Raw genomic sequence first — 27,836 nt, 5'->3', positions numbered from 1 at the left:
GTTACAGTTTCTATTAGAGGAACATGTTGTGGCCTGGTTTTTGCCACATTTGAAAAAATGTTAGCTTTCAAGACAGAAATAATACCTGAAGTTGTCCCTTTTAATTTTCTGACATCTGAAAGACGGGCAAAAACCTGGTCTGTTCCTTCCTGAAAGGAGTCACTTGCTGACTTTCCCTAGAACCTCTGAGGCGATGTTCAGTTTTTATCCCATGATCCAGTTGGCACCTCACTAGCTGTGAAGTCTGGGCAAACTTCTGGGCCTCTCCGAGCCTCAGTTTCTGCATCCGTAAAAGCGGATGATGAAACCTATTTAGGAAGGTTTCTGGAAGCATCTGAGTTAACATCTGAAGAGCTAGCCTAGTCTCGGGCAGGTGCTCGGTGGAAGTCGGCACTTTTACAAGGAGGAAGCTGACCCCTAGAGAAGCAGCTGGCCTCAGTGCCTCACAGCAGGCTGCTGGCCCCCGGGGACCCACGCCCAGGCCTGTGGCTTCTCTGCTCTGGGCTTCTGCATCGGACAACACTGCCCGTGCCGCGTACCTGCTGGCTCACCCGTCTCAAAGGGTGGACACACTGGGGCGGCAGCAGGAGGCACAGCTACCCCTAGCAGCGCTCACTCCAGGCTGTCCCCCAGCTGCGGCTCCCGGACGTTCTCCCGCCCTGGGGGAGGGCAGGGGGGCACTCACCGTCAGCGCCAGCATCACCTCTCGGTAGTTCCGGTTCCCGTTGAGCCGCTTCTTCAGGGCTCGAATGGCATCCTTTGGCCTGGAGAATAGACATATGCAGATCCTGCCAATCCCACCGGAGCCCCAGCCTACAGAGTCAGGGCCACTCGTGCCAACTAGCATGTACACGAGGTTACTTGCTACCGCCTGTTTGTAAATGTGAAAGACTGGAAACAAACGAAATGTCCATCAATGTGAATCAGGTTGAATTAAATTGTGCTTATCCATACAACGGAGTACTATGCAGCTGCACAGAAGAATAAACACTCTTAACGCACCAAAAATACAGACTAGTGTCATCTGCAGAGCAGGGCAGAGGGGACGCAGCCATGTGAGTTACAAAAGTACGAGGAATGCCCAGCGCACACATCTTTGCCAGGAGGGGACCCTGGAGGGAGCCGCCCCTGGGGAGGGCGCCAGGGCCGAGGAGGAGGGGCTGTTCCCCAGGTCGCAGGCTGCAGCCCTCTTGAATTCCACATCATGTGCAAGTATGATTTACCCAGAACAATAACCAGCCTGCCACTGGTGGGTTCACTGAAGGGACCCCGACAGAGAAACACAGGCGAGAACGGCCAGGTCCCTGTGCAGATCTGGATGTCCAGGTTCCAGGCTCTGTGGAACTCCTTTTTCCCTGAGAAAACTGAAGTCTGCTCAAAACCCTGGGAGTTGTGTGTTTTGGTACCAGCTCTGACCCGGCTTCCCGGGGGCCCCGTAGGCAGAGCTGCAGGGTCCTCCAGCTGACAACAGCTCTGTCATACGCCAACTGTCTGCTCTCAGTACACACTCCTCCTGAAACCACAGCCACGCTGGGAGGCGGGTCTCCAGCCAGCCCCTGAGGGCATCTACCTGGCGCAGAGCCCGTGTCTAAGGGTCCCCCGGTGCCCATGGCCCGCTCTGGGGAACGCCGCCCTCTGCTATCACAAGTGGGCTCCTGCCGCCCACCTATCAGCAGGCCAGCATAATCTGGGTCTTTCCTAAAGTGAAGGTTCATAAATCGGGGCCTCCTATTCCGACAGTTTGGAAATACAACCTATTTACCAGGACTTCCCTGGTGGCGCTGTGGTTAAGAATCCGCCTGCCAATGCAGGGGACACGGGTTCGAGCCCTGGTCTGGGAAGATCCCACATGCTGCAGAGCAACGAAGCCCATGCACCACAGCTACTGAGCCTGCGCTCTAGAGTCGGCGAGCCACAACTACTGAGCCTGCGCGCCTAGAGCCCGTGCTTCACAACAAGAGAAGCCACCGCAATGAGAAGCCCGTGCACCGCAAAGAAGAGTAGCCCCCTTCCGCTGTGACTAGAGAAAGCCTGTGCCCAGAAACAAAGACAAAAAAAAAAAAAAAAATACTCTCAAGACGTGTGTGAGGGAGCTGGGGAAGGAGAGGGGAGCAGCTCTGCCAATCAGCCCAATTTCAACAGAAACACACAGAAGCAAGGCGAGGATTCTAGAAGGAATAAACAGACCCAAGTCACCTGAAGCATGGCTTCCCCGCGGAACTTCTCGGCTCCCTGGGGAGGGGTCCCTGCCAGGTGTGTTTGCAGTGTGGCTGCAGTTCCCAAACAGGGGTGCTGATTTCTGCAAACATGGGACTCGACAGGCTCTCGGCTTTGAGGACTTGGTGGCCTGGGGCTGATGAAGGTCAGCAGCCGCTGGCCAGGAGCGGGGACTGATTTCCTCTGTCTCAAAGGCCCCGCCGGGCACGCTCTCATCCCTCCTCTTGAACTTCCACGGGGCACTACATGGGAAGAGCCTCCCAGGGCTCTGCTCACTTGGCGGTGGCGGGAAATCAGAGAGGCGGAAGGCTCCCGGGTTAGAGAGAAAGTGAAAACCCACCGAAAATCCATGGGGGAAGTGCTGCTTGAGAGGCACTGGGGACACCAAAGCAAGTACTTCTCTCTCTCCCCGGGGAAGCAGCCTCGGAGACAGAATCAAAGTCCTGTCAGAGGAACCGCACAGCAGCCCATCAGACACAGAGCAGGAAACTGGGAGAGGGGAGTGGGGTGCTGGAGCCCAGCAGAGCAGGAAAGGGCCCCGAGCAGGAGGAGAGGTCGGGGCTGCGGGAGCTGGACCCCAGACCCAGAAGAGACCTTCTCTCTGGTCATCCTGAGTCCACCTTGTCCTTCGGCTCCAGAACTGCCACCTCTGAGCTGCTTCCCACTTACCCTGCAGGGGGGCGATGCCCCGCCCCGCCCACCCTGGACACCTCCTCTCCTCCTGGCCGCCCCCTCCCAGCTGTTCCCTTGCTCCATTGCATTTATCCGGGGCTACTCCAGTTTAGAGGCTGGGGCACAAAGAGTCCATGAGCTGGGGACGGTCCAAGATGGTCACGAAAACGACCAGGTCAGGGGATCCTCACCAGAGCCGCATGTCAGAATTGCCTGAAGGGCATTTACTAAATCCACACGCCTGCTGCATCTAACCTGGCAGGTCTGGGTGAGGCCTGGTAAACAGGGTCTAAAACATTCCGGGGAGGTCATCTAGCCAGGGCACTCCTGCCTAGTGACCAAGGGTCCAGGGCACGAGGGACAGCCACACAAGGCCCCAGGCTGGAGGTGACCCCAGCCTGGGCGTTAGGGCGAGCCCAGGGAGGGGCCTGCAGGACAGCTCACCAAATCGGTGCCCAGCAGGACCGTCTCCCAGAGGTGAGCTCCGAATAAATAAAGGAAGCACAGACAGAGCTCCCATGCTAGAGCCTGAGCCCCTCATCATTAAAATGGTCTGGCCCTGCCCTGTCAGGCTGGAGGGTGCTGCCTGAGCTGGTGTGGGCCGGGGCTTCGCGTGGGCTGGGCACAGGGCGGGGCAGTGAAGCCACGAGCGGCCACTGCTGGGACCCACTTTATACCCGAGTGGACCGAGACGGGAGGGGAACCCACCCAGGGTCACCCAGGCCCCTGGTCCCTCTCTCCTGCCCTGCCATCCACCCACCTTGCCCGCTGACCACTGGGCGGCTGCTGGACCCCACCTGGATGCCCCTCCCCAGGCGCCTGGCACTGGCCTCCCTCGTGGAGCCCATGTAGCCCTGGGTCACGACCCCCTTCGTCCTCAGGCCCTGAGTCCCCAGGGACTTTATCCACTTACTCTCTTACCTCACGAATGTGTCCAGGTGGTGGAGATGTGGCCGTAAGGAAGACAGATGCCTGCCTCAGGGAGCTCGGGGCCCAGGGCTTTGGGGGCGAGACAGACACTCCCTCCCACACACATCAGAACACACGAGTTTGAGCTGTGGCGAGCCCAAGTACAATACGGGCTGTGAGGGGATCACACAACAGGGGCTTATCCGCGGGGCGTTGGGACAGGGAGAGGGCAGCCTTCCCCTCATTCAGGAAGAGGCCGACAGCAGGGGCCAGGACCCTCCCTCGACAAGGCAGGGGGAGGGGCTGCGCTCCAGCCCCCATGGGACGAGGACGCTCCGTTCCGACACGTGTGCACGTTCCGCGCTTCCTGGGGACCCGCAAGCTGGGCATGAGAGTGGGAGGTTCACGGAACCAAAAGACCAGCGGGGCCAGAGAGATGTCAGGAAGGCCCGTGGGTGAGGGAGGAGCTCGGTGTGGCAGACGGAGGGGCGGGCGACATGGGCAAAGGGAGCTAGAGTGCCCGCGGCCTGAGCCCCCTTCCGGCCTCTGGTCCAGATGCCCATCCCACCCCCCCGCACTTCCCACTTCCTCCCCTCTGCACCCACGGCCTTGGCCACCCGTCCAGCACCCGCCTCGGCCTCCAGAGGCCGCGCCCCACCCGTGGGCTCAATAAACGTGGACAGGCCGGGGGCGGGGTGGGCAGGAAGGAGGCCAGGGGCTGCGGGGTTAAAATGCCTTCTCCTCAACACATCCCGTCTCCTGCCAGGACCGAGCTGGTTGCCTGCAGCTCCCCTCCCAGAGGGCTCCCAATCTGCTGCCCCTAGGGCGGCCAAGCCCTCCACCCCTCCCGCCAGCGCCGCCTCGGAAGGGCTTGAACCTTAGCTGAACCTCCAACCCGGCCTGCTGGGCCTTGGGATGCAGCTGCCCCGAACCTCGGATTATCTATCCTGTCTCTCCTCTCAGGCCCACGGCACAAATTCCACCGGCTCCGCCTTCAGAAATGCTCAGACTCTCATGGCTTCTCACCCCCTCTACTGCCACCCCAGTCAAAGCTGCCATCGCTTCACACCAGGGTGATTGTGACAGCCCCAGCCCAGCCGTCCTGGGCATGGCAGCCAGCGTGGTCCCTAAAATGAACCTCAGGGACTTCCCTGGTGGTCCGGTGGCTAAGACTCCATGCTCCCAAAGCAGGGGGCCCGGGTTCAATCCCTGGTCAGGGAACTAGATCCTGCATGCCGCAACTAAGAGTCCACATGCTGCAGCTAAAGATCCCAAGTGCTGCAATTAAGACCTGGTGGAGCCAGATAAATTTAAACACAAAAAAAACTATAAAAAAAATAAAATGGGGACTTCCCCAGTGGTCCAGGGGTAAAGAATCCGCCTTACAATGCAGGGGACGTGGGTTCGATCCCTGGTCAGGGAGCTAAGATCCCACATGCCGCGGAGCAACTAAGCCCGCATGCCACAAACTACAGAGCCCACACCACAACTACAGGAGAGAAAACCCGCGCGCCACAACTAGAGAGAAGCCCGCGCGCCACAACTAGAGAGAAGCCCGCGCACCACAAGGAAAGATCCCGCATGCCTCAATTGAGACTTGATGCAGCCAAAAATAAATTAAATAAATCATAAATAAATCTTTAAAAATAAATAAATAAGATGAACGTCAGACCAAGTGGAAGACAGGGTCCCTGCCTGGATCCCGGCCCCCCGGCCCCAGTGCTGTCCCTCAGACACAACAGAGCCCCTCTGTCCTGGGACCGTGCGCTGGGAAGCCCTTCCCTGGCCTGGTGCTCACACCTCCGCCCCTCGAGCCACCTGGGCCAGGCCCTCCTGGGTGACTTGTTCACAAGCACTCACCCCCAGCTCTTCCTCCCCAGCCATGTCATCAGCTGACCAGGGTGCGTGGTAACTGTCCTGCTCGTGGCGCAGGGGAGGGACTCCGTCTGTCCCGTCCCTGCTGTGCCCTCAGTACTCACTCTGGGACCCGGCATGAGGTGGTCACTCAGGACATGTTTGTTGAATGAAGGCAGGGCCAACCGTCAGAGGCTGGTCCCCAGCCTCCACGTGGCAAGGCCAGTAAGGACAGCGCCAAGGCCAGGGCTGCCCAGGTCTGGAGAGGGTTTAAGAGGGCGTGGCTACCGTAAATTCCATTTTTACAGTGTGGACAGAGGGCCACATACCGACTAATTTGGAAGCAGTACACATGGAATGTACCTGTGATGCAGAAGAGGACGTAAATACAGCAGCAAGAACAGACCCGGCGGCGCAGGGGTGGGGGGGCCTGGGCCTCACAAGTCTTCCCCGCGCCCCGCCTTCCACTACCCCACAGACCCCGGGGGCCTCTCCCTCCTGGGACTCCAGCCAGCCCCCAGGGCTGCGGAAGGTGGGAGGAGGTGGGGATCGTGCTGCAGGGGACCCCGAAGCCAAGCAACGTCATTCCCCTTGTGATTAAGAGGTGGTCACTGCTCTGACTGCGGGCGGGGGGAGGACGGTGAGGAAAACCACTTGTCAGACGTCAGGGCAGCGGGCTGCACACAGACCGACTTGAGCGGCCCGCCGCCCGCCTGCCCTGGGTGGGGGACACGCACCCTTCCTCCGTCTCATTGATGATGTCGCAGATCTCCATGTTCAGCGTCCAGTCCTCGCTCTGCAGGGAGCCGTCTGTAGCCTTTTCTGCAAATTCAGAAAGAAAACTGGCTTATACTTCTCCTGGAATAAGGACCCCGGCGGGGAAGAGGAGGGACCCGGACCCACCCCACTCTCCCACCAGGCAGATGGGCTGAGCCGACAGCACCTCTGGGTGCTGCTCCCACGAGAATACCTGGGAGGGGGGCCGGGGACTGACTCCTAAGCCTGCCCTTCATTCACCAAACTCCCATGAGCTAGAACTAGAACTCTCAGAAGAGAACGCAGGGGAAAGGCTTCATGACATCGGGTGTGGCAATGATTCTACTCATGGATGTGACAACAAAAGCACAGGCAACGGAAGAAAAAATAGATAAACCGGACTGCACAAAAATTTAAAACTTTCTGCGCATTAAAAGACGCAACCAACAGAGTAAAAACGGAGCAACCTACGGAATGTTAGAAAATATTTGCAAATCTGAGAAGGAGTTAGTATCCTTTAGAATAAATAAAGAAGACCTGAACAGACATTTCTCCAAAAAAGATATACAAATGGCCAGTAAGTCCATAAAAAAAAAGTGTTAAAAATCACTAGTCATTAGCGAAATGCAAACCAAAACAACGAGATACCACCTCACACCCACTAGGACGGCTGCTATCAAAAAAAACAGAAAATAGGGACTCCCCTGGTGGTCCAGTGGCTAAGACTCTGCGCTCCCAATGCAGGGGCCCCAGGTTCGATCCCTGGTGGGGGAACTAGATCCCACATGCGTGACACAACTAAGAAGCCTGCATGCCGCAACTAAAAGACCCCTTGTGCCACAATGAAGATCCAGTTACATAAAACAGCCATAAATAAAATATATATTAAAAAAAACAGAAAATAACAAGTGCTGGAGAGGATGTGGAGAAACTGCTTGTGCACTGTTGGTGGGAATGGAAAATGATATAGCCCTTATAAAAAATACGGCAGGGGGCTTCCCTGGTGGCGCAGTGGTTGAGAGTCCACCTGTCGATGCAGGGGACACGGGTTCATGCCCCTGTCCGGGAAGATCCCACATGCCGCGGAGCGGCTGGGCCCGTGAGCCATGGCCACTGAGCCTGCGCGTCCGGAGCCTGTGCTCTGCAGCGGGAGAGGCCACAACAGTGAGAGGCCCGCGTACTGCAAAAAAAAAAGAAAAAAAAAATATGACAGGTCCTCAAATTATCAAAAAGAGAACTACCATATGATCCAGAAATTCCACTTTTGGGTACACACCCAAAGAGAGTTTCAAAAGAGTTGAAAGTAGGATCTCAAAGAGGTATTTTCACATTCATGTTCACAGCAGCTTTATTCACAATAGCCAGGAAGCAACCCAGGTGTCTAGACACAGATGATGGATAAACAAAATGTGGTAGGTTCACACAATGTAATATTATTCAGCCTTAAAAGGGAAGGAAATTCTGACACCTGCTCCAACATGAATAGAACCTCAAGGATATTATGCTGAGTGAAACAAGCCAGATACAAAAAGATAAATACTGTGTGATTCCACTTATTTGAGCATCCTAAAGTAGTCAAATTCATAGAGAGAAAGTAGAATGGTGGGTGCCAGAGGCTGGGGGAAGGAGGGGGTGAGTTGCTGCTGAATGCGGACAGAGCTTCAGTTTTGCAAGATGAAAAAGGTCCAGAGAGCGGTTGCACGACAATGTGAATGTATTTAACACTTAAAAATGGTGAAGATGGCCAATTTTGTTATGTGTATTTTAACACAATTAAAAAAAAAAAATCCCCCTAAGGTAGGCATGATTCTCTCCCACATTTAGAAAGAAGGAAGTGAGGCTCAGAGGTTGGGTCCTTGGCCGGGATCACATAGCTGAGTTGGTGGCACTGACATCCGGTCTCAGGTCTGTCTGTCTCTAACGCCTAGGCATTTGCTGATATGGCCTCAGCAGTTAGCACAGGCGAGTTTGGACCCAACTTTGGGATCTTAGCTGAATTCCAAGCCTGCCCCATCCTAACTGCACGATTCTCGAGAGGAAGGCCATCACCCCCCTTTCAACAAAAGCTTCAAACAACCCGCACTTCCACTGACGCTCCATAAAAACCCCGCGACCTCTGTACGTGTTGGAAGTGGCCTTGTTTTACCGGAGGCAGCTGCGGAGAAGGGACGCTTGTTTTGTACACAACACCCTGGAACTCACACGCCCAAACGAAGGCTGTCCTTACAAGCGGTGAGCACACACTCCAAACAGCTACTGCTACTGCTCCAAACATCTGTGCAACAGCCTTCAGTCTGCATGGAAAAAGCCTCACTGCTTTAATTTTTACCGAAAAGGCTATATCCCCAAAATCTTCACCCCCTTTATTCGTCACCCTGGGCACCCAGACTCCCTACCTGCGAATGAGCAAACCTGCCCCCAAGCGGTGAGAGTCACCCCTGATGAGCCCATGTGTGCGGTGGGCTGGGCGGGGGGCAGGGGTCTCAACCACCAGAGCCCACGGTGCCACTTGGCAGGAGCATTTGATCGGGGGAGAGCAGGGGCAGGCACGCAGGAGGAATGGCCAAAGCACCGTCCAGTCTAGAGAAGGGAAGACCGAGGGCAGAGGCTGCTCGAGGTGAGGGCAGAACGAGGCAGCGTCGGGACGACCCTTGCCCCCGCACCCCACCCCACACCCCACACCCCCGCTCGCCCAGCCACTCGGCTCTCTGAAGGGCCCTCCCCTTCAAGGTGTCCACGCCCAGAGGAGGGGACTGCCCCCAGGGGTCACACAGCAGGGGTGTCTGCGGCCACAAACCCAGTGGCCTCCTAATAAAGCCGTCCTGCCTGCGACCCTACGGAGCCAGCGAAGGGACAGGCCAGCTGGCCAAAGGGCCGCCCTCCGCCGGTGGTCTGGCCAGTCACAGCACGGGCCACGGCACAGACTTGGGAAGAGAGAGCGGCAGTGGCACCGTGGCAGGGCCACGGGGACACTGTCTTGGAGGCTTAACAGAGGAAACGTTCAATCAATGAACCTCACATCCAAGTTAGGGGTAGCAGCAGAGTCCATGAACCTCCCCCTCCCCCGGCACCGGGAAGGGGGTCAAAGGCATGAGAACCCATCCTCGGGGTCAGCGCTTTCCATCCAATTATCGGCGTTCTGAGTTTTCAAGCTAAAAGATAGATACTCCTTTTGATTATAAAGAACCAACCCCCAAAGAATGCTGCTTTCTTTTCATTTTGCTGGATATGCCACAGAAATGCAGCTGTGGGTATTTGGCTCGGCTGAGACAGATGAAGGAGGTACGGCTGACAAAGGAGCTCAAATCAGCTCTCGTTTTCCTCTCCTCATAAAAGAATTCCCCCAGCAACAGAACTGAGTTGGATCTGATTGCCCTGCAACTGTGGCCACTCCCACGGGCTCCCTCCCTCCGTCCTGTCCCCAGGCCAGAGGACGCAAAGTTCAGGCTCATTTCTTTTATCACATAAATTGTCAAAACAGAAGATAAATCCTGGTGCAACAGCAGAAACACAATGCTCCAGGGGACAAGGGCCAAGTCATTCCCGCCAGCTAGCCCTTGGGATGGAGAAAGATCAAAGCACCAGTGACCCGGGCTGCAAAGGGCTGACCTTTTAGAGGTCCCCAGTGATATGCTAATGACCAGGGGCTGAGCAGGCCTGGGCAGGGCAGGGCTGGACAGGGCTGTGAAGCGCAGGGCTGTGAAGGGGCAGACACAGCTCCCATTAAACTTTCAGCGTAAAAGAGTATGTCATCCTGATGCTGTTGCCATGGCATTTTCTCCATTCAGAAAAGGCTGCCTCCTGCCTGGTGCGGGCTGGGGGCCAGGACGCCTTGAAGGTCGACCCTGGGACTTCCCTAGCGGTCCAGTGGTTAAGGCTCCGCGCTTCCACTGCAGGGGGCACGGGTTTGATACCTGGTGGGGGGCCGCTCGACCCTGCCAGCCATGACAGTGCCCTCTCCCAGCAGGGCTTTTCTCCAGCAGCCCACCCCTCACGCCTCCCACGCAGTGGGAAATCCCAGGTGGTCCTGCTGGGAGGAGCCTCGAGACCCAGTGGCTTGGTTTCTTGGCTGTGGACGTCCCACTCTGCTGTGAAATGGAGCAACTTCAGAAACAGCCAGCCCCAGAAGGCGGAAGAGGCTGGATTAGCATGTTTGCATTCAGCAACATCCTTCTGGTGAGAATGGAGGAAAAAACAGCCAAATTTTCTACCTCCCCAACAATCAAGAGTGTGAGAAGGAGCCCAGAGGTGCCGGCGCAAAGAAACAGCGTTCCGGGTTGCTTCGTGCCCGGTGTGGAGAACGGAGGAAAGGGGGTCCGGATGGGCAAGAAGCTCATCTGATGACACGCACCAATGACGGAAGCAGCCATCTGGATTCCGCATTGCTACATGCTAGTGGGGCAGGTGGGCACAGACCAGCCAGGCGGAAAGAAAAATCAACCCCAACACTGTACTCAGAGCCATGGTGGCCGCCTGCTCCAGATTCCTAACCTGCTCTGTGAATGTTAATTGCAGCTGGTCCTCTTCCACTGGAGAGCCTCACCCCTGCTTTATGGGATGTCCTTTTCTACGCCAGCAGGCCCCACTCCTCCTTCACCCCTTAAAAGGCAGATAAAGTACATCTGAACAGCCCGCAGACTACAGAGGCAGCTTCCTCTGGAACTTTAAGGCAAAATAAAACCCCGTGGTCCCCATGCCATGTACTTGAGATTAGCAGCCTAAGAAGTGCCCTGCACCGTCCTTGACCTGCGGGCAGGGAGAGGGAGACGGCCAGTCGTGACCCAGTCCAGCCACAGCACTGGGGCCCCGATCCCTGGGCCCTAGTGCCACGGGGCCATGGGGAAGTGAGTGGCAACCCCGCCCCTGCCCACCAACTGTGACAGACAACGGCAAGCCCCTGTAAGCAGGGCACATAGGACAAGACAAGCCAGGAAGAACCAGCCAGAGCTGGTGTGAAGTCCTCAGGGAATGGGTAAGCCCCTCTCCCCCACCCCGCAGCTGGAGAGGGCCGGGGGGGGGTGAGTGGTGATGGAGAACTTGCTTCCAACCTTGGCTGCAGGTGAGACACCCCTGCCTGGGTCCCGCCCTGTGCCTTCCCACCAGAACCTGTGGGCACGAGGCAGGGACAGACAGACGTGTTCCAACAGCGCCAGGGGGCTGGGGGTCCCGCCCCGGGGAAGGAACGGGACACAGCCCTCCAGCTAACAGCCACTGAGGGCTGGGCATGGGGAAACAGCAGGAGGCAAGACAGACCGAGTCCCTGCCCTGCAGCTCGAGGACCCTGGCTCCAGTCCTGGCTCTGCCTGAGCTCCTGGACTCTGCTTCCCTTTTCTTCTCTGGTTCCTTCTCTAGGTGTTGTTTCCCGCCAAATGAGGTAACAGGTCTCAGTGATCTCTGATCCCCCCAGTCCCCTACCCCACTCTGACAGTACATTGGCCTATGATTTATTTTCTTCTTTTTTTGGTGATTTTTAAAATAATATTTATTTGTTTATTTATTTGGCTGTGCTCGGTCTTAGTTGCGGCACGTGGGATCTTTAGTTGCGGCACGCGGACTCTTAGTTGCAGCATGTGGAATCTAGTTCCCCGACCAGGGATTGAACCTGGGCCCCCTGCATTGGGAGCTCAGTGTCTTAACTACTGGACCACCAGGGAAGTCACCCATGATTTTTTGTGTGTGTGTGTGGTAAAGTATACATAACATAAAATTTACCACCTTAACCATTTCTAAATGCACAGCTCAGTGGCATTCCGTACATGCATATTGTTGTGCAACCGTCATCACCATCATCTCCAGAAATTATTCATCTTCCCAAACTGAAACTCTGTCTCCATTAAACCCTCACTCCCATCCCCCTCCCCCAGCTGCTGGCACCCACCCTTCTGCTTTCTGTCTTTAGGAAGTGACCCCTCTAAGTACCTCACATAAGTGGATTCATACAATATTTGTCCTTTTTGTGACTGGCTTATTTCATGAAGCATAATTTCCTCAAGATTCATCCATGATTGGAGCAAGTGTCAGGATTTTCTTCTTTTCTAAGGCTGAATACTACTCCATTGCGCGTAGAGACCACACTTTGTTTATTCATCTGTATGGGCTGTTTCCACCTTTTGGCTACAGTGAATGATGCTGCTATGAACATTGGCGTGCAAATACCGGTTTGAGTCCCTGCCTTCCGTTCTTTTGGGTGTATACCTAGAAGTGGGATTGGTGGTCATACGGTGATTTTATGTTTAACTTTTTGAGGAACTGCCAGACTGTTTCCCACAGCGGCTGCATCATTTTATGCTCCCAGCAGCAGTGCACAAGGGTTCCAATTTCTCCACACCCTCGTCTCCTTGTTATTTTGTATCTCATCACAGTCTTGATTTGCATTTCCTAATGACTTAGTGATGTTGAGCACCTTTTCACATGCTTATTGACCAACTGTATATCTTCTTTGGGTAAATGTCTATTCAAGTCCATTTTTAAATTGGGTAGTTTGGTTTTTTGTTGTTGAGTTGTAGAAGTTATTTAATTTTTATCTATTTATTCATTTTTGGCTGTGTTGGGTCTTCGTTGCTGTGTGCGCGCTTTCTCTAGTTGTGGTGAGCGGGGCCTGCTCTTTGTTGAGGAGCACGGGCTCTAGGCACGTGGGCTCCAGTAGTTGTGGCACACACGCTCAGTAGTTGTGGCACACAGGCTCTAGAGCACAGGCTCAGTAGTTGTGGCACACGGGCTTAGTTGCTCCGTGGCATGTGGGACCTTCCCGGACCAGGGCTCGAACCCGTCCGCGTCCCCTGCACTGGCAGGCAGATTCTTAACCACTGCGCCACCAGGGAAGTCCCTAGAAGTTATTTATATATTCTGGAAATTAATCCTTTATCAGATACATGCTTTGCAAATATTTTCTCCCATTTTGTGGGCGGTGTTTTCCTCTTTTGATGTCCTTTCATGCACAAAAGTTTCCAATTTTGATTAAGTCTGATTTATCTATTTTTTTTCTTTTGGTGTCATATCCAAGAAATCATTGCTAAATCCAGCGTCATGAAGCTATCCCCCTGTTTTCTCCTAAAATGTTTATAATTTAACTCTTATGTTTAGGTCTTTGCCCTATTTTGAGTTAAGTTTTCTATATGGTATAAGGTATGGGTCCCACTTCATTCTTTTACATGGGGATATCCAGTTTTCCCAGCACCATCTGTTGGAAAGACTGTCTTTTTCCCACTAAACGGTCTTGGCACCCATGTCAAAAATCAGTTGAGCATATATGGGAAGATTTACTTCCAGGCTCTCTATTCTATCCCATTGGTGTACATCTGTCCTTATGCCAGCGCCACGCTGTTCTGATTGCTGTAAATTCTGAATCAGGGAAGCTGAGTCCTCTAACTTTGTGCTTCTTTTTCAAGGTTGTTTTGGCTATTTGGAGTCCGCTGAGGTTCCATATGAATTTTCGGATGGAGTTTTTTATTTCTGCAAAAAATGCTGGTGGGCTTTCGATGCGGGTTTCATTGAATCTGCAGATCACTTCGGGTAGTTTTGTCATCTTAAAAGTATTAAGTCTTCAACCCATGAATATGGGTTGTCTTTCCATGTATTTATCTTCTTTCCTTCCTTTCAGCAGTGTTTTGTAGTTTTCAGTGTATAAGTCTCTTACCTCCTTGGTTAATTCCTAGGGATTCTATTCTTTTTCATGCTATTATAAATGAAATTGTTTTCTCAATTTCCTTTTCAGATTGTTCAGTGTTAGTGTATAGAAATACAGCTGATTCTTGAGTGTTGATTTTTTTATCCTGAAGCTTTGCTGAATCTATTAATTCTAACACTTTTTTTTTCCATGAAATCTTTAGGTTTTCTACATACAAGGTTATGTCATCTGTGAGCAAAGATAATTTTACTTCTTTCTTTCCCATTTGGATGTCCTTTATTTCTTTTCTCCTGTAATCGCTCCAGCAAGGACTCCCAGTACCATGTTGAATAGAAGTGGTGAAAGTTAGCATTCCTGGGCTTACATAGAACTTCACCAAACCCGATCATCACTGTGAGAGCAAATGAAGGGAAGAGGAGACCCATCGGAGCTGAGTCCTCATTTCAGGAAAAGGTAGGTTACCTGCCCGAGTGTGAAAGCGGGAGCCACATCCGGGTCCAGAGGACTCTGCCAGCCAAGGGGCCTTGTATCTGCGTCCCGCCCCCAGGAGGTTACTTGGACTTCTCCGGCCTGGAAAGCCTTCGCCCCCGCCAGCCTGCCCATGTCTAGTGTTGCCACCACGTCCTCCCCCGAGCCTCCTTAGATACCATCCCTAGGGATGCTTCTGACAGGCGCCAGCACCTGACGGTACAGTCCATGTGAGGGCCAAGTTCTCAAGGCCGTTCCAACTCTGTTCTGGGAGGTTCTCCCAATGTGACGGCCGTAACAAACCGTGGGGGTACCTGGCTTCCCGTCTAAACCTGCAGCTGCACGAAGGCAGCACGTCTCCGCATCCGCGGCAGGGCCTGGCCTGTGATGCCAAGCAGCGATGACACCCTCTGCGGCCCTGGGCGCTGGGCCCTGGGTGGCCTGGGGAGATCAGCGCTGGGCGCCAGCTGTCCCCAGGGTCTCCCTCTGGGCTCAGAAGCAGGAGAAACAGGCGTGACTGTGGAGTCTGAGCAGGGAGTTGGAACCCACGCTTTGGTGGCTTCAAACTTCAGCCAATTACTGTGTGACCCCCGGAACGCAACCTCTTTAAGGCTTTCCGTCATCTCTAAGATGCGATAATCACAGCGGGTTTTCTCACGTGGCAGCTGTGAAATGAACTAAGCACGAAACAGGAAGCACTGCAGAGCCCATGACTCAGTGGCCTCCCCCCGCCCCGCCCCCGTGCCATGGCCCCCCACACCCTTCCCTCGCATTCCCATGTCACCACTGCCACCTACAGGTAAACAGCCGCCCACCAGCCACCCCGGCCGCTTGATGCCCAGGAGCCTGCAGACACCCAGCTTCCTGATTTCTGGGTTTCTGCGCCACAGGGGCTCCCCTTCCAGAAGGAAGCGCCCAACGGCCCGGCCCACCTGCGAGGCAGAGGCACCGTTTCCTCAGGGATCCAAACGCTGAAGCTCCCAGGTCTCAGAGCCCAGCCGGTAAGATTGCCTACGAGTCACTCACGACACATGTCACATCTCCCGACTCTGGACATGGGCCCTGGGCAGGCTGCCCGTGCCCCGCCGGCCACGTCTCACCCTCAGAGCTGCCACCTCTGACCTCGCGTCGTCAAGGCGCCGGTGCGCACTCCTCTCGCACAGAAGGAGCGCAAGGGGAGGGAATCCGGTGTCCAGCGAGCACACCTTCTGTTGGGCCGGGCTCTTCACAGACTCGTCTTATGTACCCCAGACCCGCCCCCACGGAGGGCAGCCCGTCTCAGAGGGGAAGACAGTGAGGCCGAGGGGTGATCAGCCCGACAGCGACAGCGCAGCGCCTGCAGGGAGCAGCGACCAAGGTCACCCTGGCGCACGCAGCCTGGGACCCCGACACCCACAGACAAGGCTGGGGCCTCGAGAGCAGCCAGGGCCCCAGTCCCCGGCCACAGCCTGCCCTCCTGATTTCCCAGGTGGAGCTGAGAAGGCCTGGGCCGAGAAGTGAACAGGCAGCAGGGGTGAGGGATCAAGTGCAATCGGCTGCCAGGTCAACTCTCTCCTTGTTCTTCCTTTTTTCGTTAATAAACTTTTAATATTGGAATAATTTCAGATTTCCTGAGAAGTCGCAGAGATTGTGTAAGGGTCCCTATGTGCCCTTCTCCCAGTTTCTGCTAATGTTAACATCTTACAGAACCACTGCTCACGTGTCAAAACTGAAAAATTAACATCGGCAGAGAACTACTAACTAAACTCCAGGCTTTATTCGGATTTCTCCGTTTTTCCACTAAAATGCCCTTTTTGTCCAGGATCCAATCCAGAATACCACACTGCATTTAGTCTTCTCTTTTTAATCTCCTATTTTCTTTAAAGACTGACAAATTCACAAAATCACTAACTTACTCTCCCACCTGGAGAGCTCGGTTCCAAGGGGCAGCTCTGTCCGAGCCCCAACTCCACGCCGGCCTAATTAGGACACCACACGCTCCCCTCCCCCAACAAAGGGGCCCTTCAGGCCAGCCCGCAGCAGAGAGGAGACGCCTGTCAGCCTCACAGGCCCCAGGCTGCTGACCCAAGTTCTTTTTAACTGGGACCCCCCCCTTGGGGGTCCCCAGCTTAGGTGCACGTGGGTGTGTCCTCTAGAGGCAGAGACACGGGGCACCCGATGGAGCATTTCCCGAGTAGGTACAGGCGGGTGCGGGACGGGGGCTGGGGGCGCCGACTTAGGGCCGGGTGGGCAGCTGGGGGCGCAGGGCTCTGCAGGAGCCGGGCCAGGCCGCAAGCGCGGGGCCGCCGGGGTCTCCGGCTGTTATCCGACAGCCAGGCTGCTGGGCCGGTTGACGGGAAGAGAAAGGTCCGGTGGGGGGCTGGTGCTCAGGTCAGAGCTGCAGGAAATCGAGCTGACCTGCGGCTCTGGGGCTGCTGGCCTCGCCCATGCGCACCCCCAGGGCAGAGGCGAGGGCAAGGGGCCGAGCCACAGAGCCACGGAAGGCTTCCCAGTTCAAGCCCAAACTGCCTGAGGGGCCTCCGCGCCAGGGCACTGGCAGGCACAGAACAGAAGCAGGCAGGAGGCACGCAGACCGTGACCCAGTGAGTGCGGGGGAGCACCATACGGAGGGAGGCCCGCAGAGGTCCCGCCCCCCCCCCCACCCCGGGCCTGCAGGAGGAGGGGCCGCGGCTGGGAACAGCCCCCCCCCCCCCACCGTCCTCTGAGAGGCAGGCTTCCTGCAAGAACAGCGACAGCGTGTGGTGGAGACAGATCACGGTGACCCCCGAGGGCCCAAGCCGGAGCACACAGCCAGCTGACTGCTCGGGGAAGAGGGAGCGAGCACGGGGCCCAGGCCGGCCCTGGGCATCTGACCGTGGCCACATTCCTCCAGCTCTCTCAGCTGCAGCTTAGTCATCCATAAAAACGGGCACACAACAGTCCCTCCCCCTCACAGGGGGTGAGTATTAAGTGAGTTAGTGAGTGTGCAACAGACAGGACCTACCTCAAGCCTTCTGTGGACAGGAGCTCAGGAAGGCAGAGGAGCCGCCTCCACGGCTTTTAGGGTGCTCCTAGTGTGTGGACGGACAGGACCATGACCAGGACAGGCTGCACCCCGCCGGCCAGGCACCCATCAGCCAACGAGACTAGCCAGGGACCACAGCCGTCACCATGAACGACACCAAAAAGGAAGGTCTCCTTCCAGCCTCAAAGACCAATTACAAAACTCCCAGCCTGGAGGAAGCCTCCCCCAAGTTCCCCAGGGCTCACCCCGGCTGTGCTCGGTGAAGCCTGAGTGTGTGGCCCCACTCCTGCAAAGAGCCGGCCCCCGGAACCAGGTCCAGAGGAACAGGCTCCTGGCCACCCACTCACAGCTTCTGTGGGGACCAGGCGAAAACAACCCCTCGAATGGGGCTCACATGTTAGCAGATGTTTCCCACCTGGAGGTCTAGCCCGAGGAGGAAGAGCAGCTGATAAGAACAAATACCGCGTCGGAGCAACGAAGCGAAATTCCTACTCCTGAATCAACACACACTTTTAAAAGAACGATGCCCACTGCTGGGACGGCTATAGGGAGACCAGGGCATCACCTCCCTGGCGGCCACACACCTTTAAGAACCTTCTGGAAAAACAACAGACATCCAGGGGCATGCTGTAAAAGATTCTTGTCCTTTGACCTAACAATCTTTTTAGGACTCTTAGCTTAAAGGGATATTTCAAATAAAAAAGCTACCCAGCCCAGCAATTGCACCCCTGGGTCACCCAAGAGACATGAAGACATCTTTCCACATGAACACCTGCACCTGAACGTCATGGCAGCACTATTCGTAACAGCCAAAACGCTGAAATAACCCATGTCCATCAACTGAACAACAGATGAAGATCCATACAATGGAATAATACTTGGCAATAAAAAGGAAAGAAATGCAGATGTGTGTTCCAACATGGATGGACCCTGAGGCCCTGTGCCAACTGAAAGAAGTCAGACGGGGCTCCCTGGGGGCGCAGGGGTCAGGAACCCGCCCGCCAGCGCAGGGGACACGGGCTCCAGCCCTGCGCCGGGAAGATCCCACATGCCGCGGAGCAACTAAGCCCGTGCGCCACAACTACTGAGCCTGCGCTCTAGAGCCCGTGAGCCGCAACTACTGAGCCCGCGTGCCACAACTACTGAAGCCCGCGTGCCTAGAGCCCATGCTCCGCAACCGGAGAGGCCACCGCAATGAGAAGCCCGCGCACCGCAACGAAGAGCAGCCCCCACTCACCGCAACTAGAGAAAGCCCGCGCGCAGCAACAAAGACCCAACGCAGCCAGAAATAAATAAATTTATTTTTTAAAAAAAAGAAAGAAGTCAGACACAGAAGGACACGTACTGCATGATACCAGTTACAGGAGCGATCTCGAGGGGACAAATCCATAGAGACAGGAAGTAGAAGGGTGGGGGCCGAGGCCTAGGGGAGGGGTGGGGAGTGAGGGTTTAATGGGGTAGGATTTCAGTTTGGGAAAATGAAAACGTTCTGGAGATGACGGTGGTGATGGTTGCACACAATATGAATGTACTTAATGCCACTTAAAAATGGCAAATTTGTATTTTTTCACTATTTTTCAAATGGGAAAAAAAGACCCCAGGTTGGATAAGTCCATTTACATGAAACGTCCAGAATAGGCAAATCTATAGAGATGGAAAGTAGATTGGTGGTTGCCTAGGGTTGGGGGAAATGAGGGGTGACTGCTGATGGACATGGGAGGATGGAAATGATCTAAAACTGATTGTGGTGACAGCTTCGCAATGCTGCGAATATACCAACCACCACTGGACTGTACACTTTAAAGGGTGAGTCGTATGGTATGGGAATTAGATCTTGATAAAGCTGTAAAAAAAGGAAAAAAGCTACACACGGGGATGCATTCAATATAGTCTTATTCAAAATCCTTTTTTTTTTTTTTTTTGGCCACACTGCAAGGCATGCCGAACTTCCCTAACCAAGGATCAAACCCGCGCCCCCAGCAGTGGAAGCATGGAGTCTTAACCACTGGATGGCCAGGGAAGTCCCTATTTAAAATTCTTAAACTTCTCAAATATGAAGTAAAAAAGTGGTGGCTAAGTAAATGATGGTATCTATATCAACTTAACTAAATACCATATAGCCATTATAAGTAATTGCTATTAAAACCATACAGAAACATTTTGTGATGATGTAAAGAACACAAGACACAATTTTTTTTTTAAAGGGATGCATATGGATTGTGCCGGAAGAGAAACAGAAAGAAGTGAAAATAATCAGTGTGGCTTAGAGGCAAATCTTTAAAATTTCTTTCTGTTATTATACTGTTTTACAAAGAAGGGGCTATTGTACTGCAAAAGACTAAGAATAAAATGGCAAACTTGTGACCAAAACTAAAATCCAGTCATTTAATTCTTTTTTTAAAAAAATAAATTTATTCATTTATTTTTTGGCTATAATGGGTCTTCGTTGCTGCGCGTGGGCTTCCTCTAGCTGCGGCGAGCGGGGGCTACTCTTCGTTGTGGTGCGCAGGCTTCTCATTGCAGTGGCTTCTCTTGTTGCAGAACACGGGCTCTAGGTGCACGGGCTTCAGTAGTTATGGCACGTGGGCTCAGTAGTTGTGGCTCATGGGCTCTAGAACGCAGGCTCAGTAGTTGTGGCACACAGGCTTAGCTGCTCCGTGGCACGTGGGATCTTCCTGGATCAGGGCTCGAACCCATGTCCCCTGCATTGGCAGGCAGATTCTTAACCATTGCGCCACCATGGAAGCCCAACTTATTTAATTCTTCCATCAAAAATAGCTGGATGCAATTCTGTCCCAAGCATGAGAAAACCTCTCCATGGACTATAAAGGCATTTTCATCCTGACCAGGTCTCCCCAGTAACAGCTCCTGTCCCACAGCGGGTGACCCATGACTTGGTTTTTCTGCCACCTGGTGGGGCACCCGGACAGTCAGGGAGGACCAAAGGGAGAGCCAGTCTGGGCAGCACGGGAGATACAGACACGACACACGTGTGATTTGCATTCCAAGGCCAACCCAATAAGGCTCTGAATCACCTGGGAAATCGTGCCTATCTATCGACATAAAAAAATCAGGAATACCAACAGTGAAAATAAACAGGGAGATTACATGGAAACGTAGCCATAATTCTTTTTTTTTTTTTGGCTGTGTTGTGTCTTTGTTGCTGGGCGGGGACTTTCCCTACTTGCGGCGAGCGGGGGCTACTCTTCGTTGTGGTGCGCGGGCTTCTCATTATGGTGGCTTCTCTTGTTGCGGAGCACGGGCTCTAGGCGCGCAGGCTTCAGTATAATACACAAGCCCTAAGTGTGTATTTCTGAAGGATAGGAATCTCGGGCTTCCCTGGTGGCGCAGTGGTTAAGAATCGCCTGCCAAGGCAGGGGACACGGGTTCGAGCCCTGGTCCGGGAAGATCCCACATGCCGCGGAGCAACTAAGCCCGTGCGCTACAACTACTGAGCCTGCGCTCTAGAGCCCGCGAGCCACAACTACTGAAGCCTGTGCGCCTAGAGTCCGTGCTGCACAACAAGAGAAGCCCCCGCTCACCGCAACTATAGAAAGCCTGCGCACTGCAACAAAGACCCAACGCAGCCAAAAATAAATAAATTTATTTAAAAAAAAAAGAAATACACACCTAGGTATTTATAGATGAAATTATGTGATGTCTGGGATTTGGATTTGTTGCACAGCAATCGGGGCAGGAAAAGTCTGTGGGGCTGTAGGTGACCCCAAGCGCCCTGACTTGATCACTGTTGAAACACACCAGTAAATACACGGGAGGGCATCCTGATAGTCTCTCTTCTTTTCATATGTTTGAAATTTTCCATAATAATAAGAAAAAATTCAGTAGGAAAGGCATAAAACTATTCATAACTTTGGCTCAGCAAGACACCCCTCAGGAAATAAGTTAGGGAGCGGGGGGAGCTGATTCTGCAAGGATGCCTAATTGAGAAAGTCCCTGTTGTTCTCAGCAAATGAGAGGATGGCTGCTCCACGAGGCTCCAACAATAAGGCAAAAGATGTACATGGCTTTTAAAAATGATAAATACCTCGGCCTCACTGCTAAGTGGAAATCAGTGCAGGAATGCTAAGTGAAAATCGGGGAGCCAAAGTATCAGATGCCTACTAATCACCACAAGGTAAAATGCGCACTCACATAAGAGAAGGGTTGGGAGAGAACACAGAGCCGCGTCCTCTCACAGAGGCCTGGCCGCTGCTGCTGACTTGATAGCGCTCGGGGCCCCGCAGCCTCCCTCCCTGGTTCCCCGCAGCCCCGGGGCCGGGGCCGTGTGGTGGCTACTCCCGAACCTCCCTGCCCCAGGAGACCAGGGATTCCACAGCACACGGTAGGGACGCGGCAGATGCTCCCCAAGCGAAACAGAATCTAAACGGCTGCGGTCCAGTCTGAGGTTTGGCCTGGTTTGTTCTGCAGAGCTGTTCCGCCCGCAGGAACCCTTCGGAAAAGGCATCTTTAGTAAGGACAATGCTTCCTTTCTGTGCACAAAGCACCCTGCAGCCCTCGGCTTGGGAAGAGCGCAGGCAAAACCAAACCGCACTGGACACAGGCAAAGCCGTGCTGCGTTTCTGCGAGCCTGCCCTGGGTCTCCCCTGCCCGGGTTCCCGACACACACGGCCCAGCACAATTCGGCGGCAGGGACTGGGGGAGGGGGACTGCCCTCTGTGCCACGTCCCCGGTGCTGGCTTTGTGCCTCCATGGCCCGGATGGCCCCCCACCCCTCTGCCTACAGCTGCTCTGAGCAGCATGCTTTGGGGGAAGTGGTTTGATATGGATATTCAAGAAGGTCAGGAAGAAAACCAGAGGCCGTTTTTCAGAGCAGTGGTTGCGGAGCACAGGCTCCGGACGCGCAGGCTCAGCGGCCGTGGCTCACAGGCCCAGCCGTTCGGCGGCATGTGGGATCCTCCCAGACCAGGGCACGAACCTGTGTCCCCTGCATCGGCAGGCGGACTCTCAACCACTGCGCCACCAGGGAAGCCCCAGAGCAGTGGTTCTTAACTCTTTCTGGATGGAATGTTAAAGGAAGCATACATTCCCTGTGAGCATCTGGGAAGACCTTTCCAGAAAAGTGCATCCGAACCCAACTCGGCACACACTCTGGACAGGCTGGTCCGAGAGCCCGACCCCAGTGGGAGAGCTTCCTGCGCCGAGCATCCCAGGTGCTTTAGCTGCGCTGTTCATAGGAACACCTGAGAAGCTAAACAGAACATGAATTTCCATGGCACCCGGGCGGCCGCAGCACTCTCTGCGGAGGCCCCTCCGGAGAACGAGCAGACTCTGCACTCAGGGTCTGCAGCCTCTCTCTGTGGGCCTGGGATGCTGATGTTAACTGTGCAGAGTCATCTCCCAGAGGATTTCCCTAAAGGCTCCGGGAAGCGGTTACGGAGAATTGCCGACACACGACCTAGTCCATTCTCCCAGTAAGAGCCAAAAAACTGGTCCAGGGGGTTCTAGGGAATGAGCGGATCACAGCCAAGTGTGAAGACAGAAGGAAAGAGAGGCGAGCGGGGCTGCAGAGCCCGGGGGGCACACGCCTGCAGCCGGCTCCCCGGACTCGGCGCCTCCGCAGTTCCCAGGGGCGGGCTCTTTCCCTCCCTTGGCTAGGACGTACAGCGCCCTTCGCGGAAGCCTCTGGCTGGCAGTCCATTAACCCGAGAGAACGCTTTCATCCACCACTGCCCCGGCCTGGCCCTTCACGGCTGCTCCTATGACCATGCGAGGAAGTCAGTCCCGGTTTCTTCTTACCAAGAGTTAGAATATATTTAAAGGATACACCCTGCCTCCTTCCAAAAGGAACTTATGGTCGTCTTTAATAATAATTTATACTCAAGGCAAATAAAATGAAATGAAGACTAGAAAACACATGGAATAAAAGATGAACCTTTTTCCCAAGAACCAGAAAGGTACGAGAGTTATTACAGTCAGATACCAAATCAGGCCTGGCCTTCCTGGCTGCCTGGGCAGAAAGGCAAAGACAACAAGCCCACAGTCTCACTTTCTGATTAAAGGCAGAGTAAACGGTGCTCCACTGGGAGGGGGGGACTGTTTTCTCCTGGCGCTAAGTGAGTGACTTCAAGATGAACTTACTGCAGTCATTCTTGTGTTAAGGAATGATGGGCAGCATAATACAAAACATCTTGAAAACAGCTTCACACGAAACACAAAACGTTCTTCCCCCAACTTCCCGGTGCCTCGCACCCTCGCTGACTTGACCCGTCACCTTCCCAGCCTCACGTCCTCCTCTGGCCTCCCCAGGTCCCCGGGGGATGGCACGGTTCGTCCAGCCGGGCTCCTCCTGATTCCCAGAACACACTGCGACCTTCCCAAGCTTACCTGGAATTACCCTACACTCTAGATCCTGCCTCTGCTCCAAAGGCCTCCCAGATTCCCAGTCAAAAGAGGCCTCGTCCAGCATGCTTCCCGGGCCCCTGCCGCCGCCCAACACAAGCACCAGCACCACGGAGCCAGGGTCACACAGCCTGCAGTCGGGCTGACCTGAGCCCAAGTCTGATTCTGCTGCTTATCGGCTGTGTGATCCTGAGCAAGTAACTAGACCTCTCTGAGCCTCAGTTTCCTTACCTAGGGATCGGGAAGAGTAATACCTACACCTTGCAAAGCTTTTGTGAGAACTGAATGAACATCTGTAAAGGCCTGGCACAGAGCAGCCCTCAGGAGAAGTATGGGTGGCCACAGCTGCTACCATAGAGACCCCCCCAGCAAAGGAGTTCCCTGAAGGCGATGTAGGAAAGCATGCCCCAGCGTGCCCCACGCCCAAGGGACCTCGGGAACAGCGCTGTCTGAGAGTCTGACCGTGTGGAATTAGTCAGAGATCCGACACACGGTGGGCTCATGCCAGACCCAGGGCTAGGACAAGGAGCTCCTGCCCCCAGGCCACGCTGGGTCCACAGGACGCGCTCAGCCCACCTGAGGGGCTCCAGGGCACTGACCCCCTGCTTCTCGCAGCAAAGACCCTCTTCACCATCAGAAGAGCATTCTCGTCATAAAAGTCTCCAAATCCCAGGCAAATCGCGCTATTACAACCTGAGGTGGCCACCTTACCCAGAGTTAACCTCTCTGAGGGAGCTGGTGTGTATTTAACCGTTATGAATGTACAGCGCTGACCAAGCCTTGCTGAACTACAGATAAAATCTATCAGCTCGTGCTGGCTAATTTGGTAGAACATGAATCCTGCAAGTTCTAATAACTCACAGGAGACTCCTCAAGCACTTACAAGCTATACGTCTTCCACACTTATAAAACAACCATAATTACCTTTCACGGGTGAGATGGTCTAGTAATTCTTAAGTGACTTAACCAGAGAAAGTCTGTGGAAAAAACTAATTTCAAAGAAGTTTTGTTTCAAAAGCAGAAGACACGACCAAGAATTGATGAGTCCACTTTTTAACCAACACACCAGAAAACCATACTTGGCTTCCTCTCCTGGGGACATGTGCATTGCAGGGATACTGCCCCGGACAGCAGTGCAAAACCGTGTCCAAAACAGTTTTGAATCTTCCAGTTTGGAAGTTCCCTCCAGAAGTAGTGTGACAGTGAGGTGGAGGGGAAGCCAGGCCTCCCTGGGGTGAGCAGGGGGCGCACTCTGGAACCAGACAGCGCTGGACACAAGTCTCACTTAAAAATACTGGGAGAATAACCTAAATGAGAAAAGAACTTGAAAAAGAATAGATACATGTATATGTATAACTGAATCACTTTGCTGTACACCTGAAACTAACACAGCATTGTTAATCAACTATACTCCGATATTAAAAAAAAAAAAACTGGGTTAAGTCATTTAAGCTCCTTGGACCTCAATGTTTTCATGTATAAAATGGGAACAGTATTAACGAATATGGAAATGATTTATTTTACAACAGATCATTGGAGAGTTTGTTAAAAATACAGATATGTGAGTCCCATCCCCAAAGATTCTGTTTCAGTGTGTCTTTTGTGGGCCCAGAAATCTGTGGGGATTTAAATTATTTTTCATTTTTAATTACACAATATGTAAATACATTTCTCCCTTGTAAAATATTAAAACATTACCTTATCAGGTATGATTGCATTCAGCTGCAAGCAATTAAAAACGAACTAACAAGTCGCTTAAACAGATGGTGGGTTATTTTCCTCACGGAACCAGAACTCTGGAAGCAGGAGGCTCGGGGCGGGAGCAGCCCCTCCAGGCCCTCACGCAGGACCGGGATCTGTTTGTCTTCTTGCTCCGCCGGCCCTGGCCTGTGCTTCCGTCCCTGTACCTGCGAGACAGCCGCTGCCCCAGCAGGCAGAGTCCGTGAAACAGGAAGGAAGAAGGCGCGTGGGCCAGAGGGCTTTGCCATTTTACTGCTGAAGGGGTACTGTCCCTCTCGGAGGCCAAAACTGTGCCCTACGGCCACGCGTAGCTGCAAGGGAAACTGCGTAAAAGAATGGTCCAGCTGGGCCCAGAGCCACCCCAAGACAGGGGGAAACGAGGAGTGTCCACCACAGCCACAGGCAAGGTTCACGTCCCTCTGGCCCTCTCCCCCAGGCCGTCCATCCCGTCCTCGTGGGCGCATTGCCAAGCTCCCCGGGTCTGAGCACGACGCTCATGCCCGGCTCAGAGCTGGCTTCCAAGGCCCCGGCCCGTCGGGGCGCCCCAGGTGCCTGAGGGCTGCACCCTCTCATCCTCTCCGCTCCCCTGCAGGTCACCCAGGAAGTGTGCTCTCCTTGGCAGCAGCCAAGTCTCAGGTTCAGCCTCGCCCAGCACAGGACGCTGGGCCGTGGAAAATGACTAACTTGCTTTAAAAATTGAAGCCATCCTGAAAGGATGATGATCTGACGGCATTTGAAGAATGCGACGGGACCCAAACCTGGCTGAAGCCACAAGGCCCTGACCGAGATGACAGCATGTCCCTTGAGGTGACTCACGGCCTGGGAAGGCTCGCCTGAGCCCCCGGGCACACGCGGCTGCTGGTGGGGAGGAAATGGGAAGCTGGGCAAGCGGTGCCCGCACGTCAAGTGGGAGAACGTCAAGGCAAAGATCGTACACGCAGGTTTACGTTAATCAGCGCGCACCTGTGGATGGAGGCAGGCCTGCAGGCCCAGGCCAGGCCGTAACTGGGCAACACTGCGGTGCGAGAGCAACCACGTGTGTGTCTGCTTCGGCTTTGTGGGGTTAACTTTCCACATTTTTCTATAAAAACTGTGTATTTCTTTTCAACCAGGACTCATCAGGACCCTGGAATAGTTTCGGGAAGGCCTCTGGTCGGTCAGCTCATCCAACTCTCTGCCATGCCTTATCTGATCTGGCCTTGGCGTAAAATTTTTTTTTTCATTAACTAATTTATTTATTTTTGGCTGCGTTGGGTCTTCGTTGCTGGGCGCGGGCTTTCTCTAGTTGCGGCGAGCGGGGGCTACTCTTTGTTGCGGTGCGTGGGCTTCTCACTGCAGTGGCTTCTCTTGTCGCGGAGCACGAGCTCTTGAGTGCAGGCTCAGTAGTTGTGGCTCAGGGGCTTAGTTGCTCTGCAGCATGTGGGGTCTTCCCGGACCAGGGCTCGGACCCGTGTCCCCTGCATCGGCAGGCGGATTCTCAACCACTGCGCCACCAGGGAAGTCCCTGGTCTTGGTGTAAAATTAAATGCCAAAGTGGGGGGACTCCAGCCACAGTGAGGGCATGACCGCGACAAGGCCCGGCCATAACAGTGGCCTTTTAACAATCTGACACCGTTCAGATTTAACCGGGAAACGCTCCAGGATGAGACGCGGCTCAAGGTCCCTGGGTTTCCTAATCCAGAAGCTGCAAAGAGAACGCGGATCATTACTCAGCCACCCCACCGCCACTCGCACCGCGACTCAGCGACCCCGTCACAGCGACCAGGGTGGAGCTGGGGTGAACATACTGCACACAGAGCCAGCCACCCCTCAGAGGGGACCAAATGCAAGAGACCCTGCCGTCTGGCAAGCAGCCAGCTAGGAAGCAACGTTTTCCAATCAGGGTTCGCTCTTGGCCAGCCCCTGCCTGTGATTTCCTCAGGAAGCTTCTGGGGCTATCAGAAAAGCCAGCAACAAATACATTAATAGGCAAGGTCTCCAAGCTGGCTGCCGTTAACTCTGGGTTGGGGCTGGGAGGTAACCTCGTCCCCAGGGCCCTGTTCTCACTCACCTTCTCCGCTCCAGCGAGTGCGCACGGCCTGCTGGTAGGACCCAGCCTGGACTGGGCTTCTCCTCCAGCACAGCTGACCCCGCTCGCTAGGGACCCCCTGACTTAGGCTGACTTGGCTGCATCCTGAGCCTCTTCCTCAAATCTGATGGCAGAGAAGCGACCTCCAGGGCCACTTTTTT

The 27,836-nt window shown here is 54.3% G+C and overlaps 1 protein-coding gene across 2 annotated transcripts in view; it reads right to left on the bottom strand.

The window, feature by feature from the left end:
- Positions 1-27,836, bottom strand: part of TOM1L2 (target of myb1 like 2 membrane trafficking protein) — an 81,989-nt gene that overhangs the window by 31,462 nt on the left and 22,691 nt on the right. For both annotated transcript variants that reach the window (XM_082860373.1, XM_082860372.1), the window contains exons 2-3: positions 6,390-6,474; positions 686-764 (exon numbers count right to left, since the gene is read on the bottom strand). In XM_082860373.1, coding sequence (XP_082716499.1) covers positions 686-764; positions 6,390-6,474 — 164 coding nt within the window. The remainder of the gene's footprint in view (positions 1-685; positions 765-6,389; positions 6,475-27,836) is intronic.

The sequence above is a fragment of the Leucopleurus acutus genome (genome assembly GCF_964270905.1).
Source record: "Leucopleurus acutus genome assembly, chromosome: 19".
Lineage (NCBI taxonomy): Eukaryota > Metazoa > Chordata > Mammalia > Artiodactyla > Delphinidae > Leucopleurus > Leucopleurus acutus.
The sequence above is the reverse complement of the archived record's forward strand: the minus strand, read 5'-3'. Positions and strand labels throughout refer to the sequence as shown.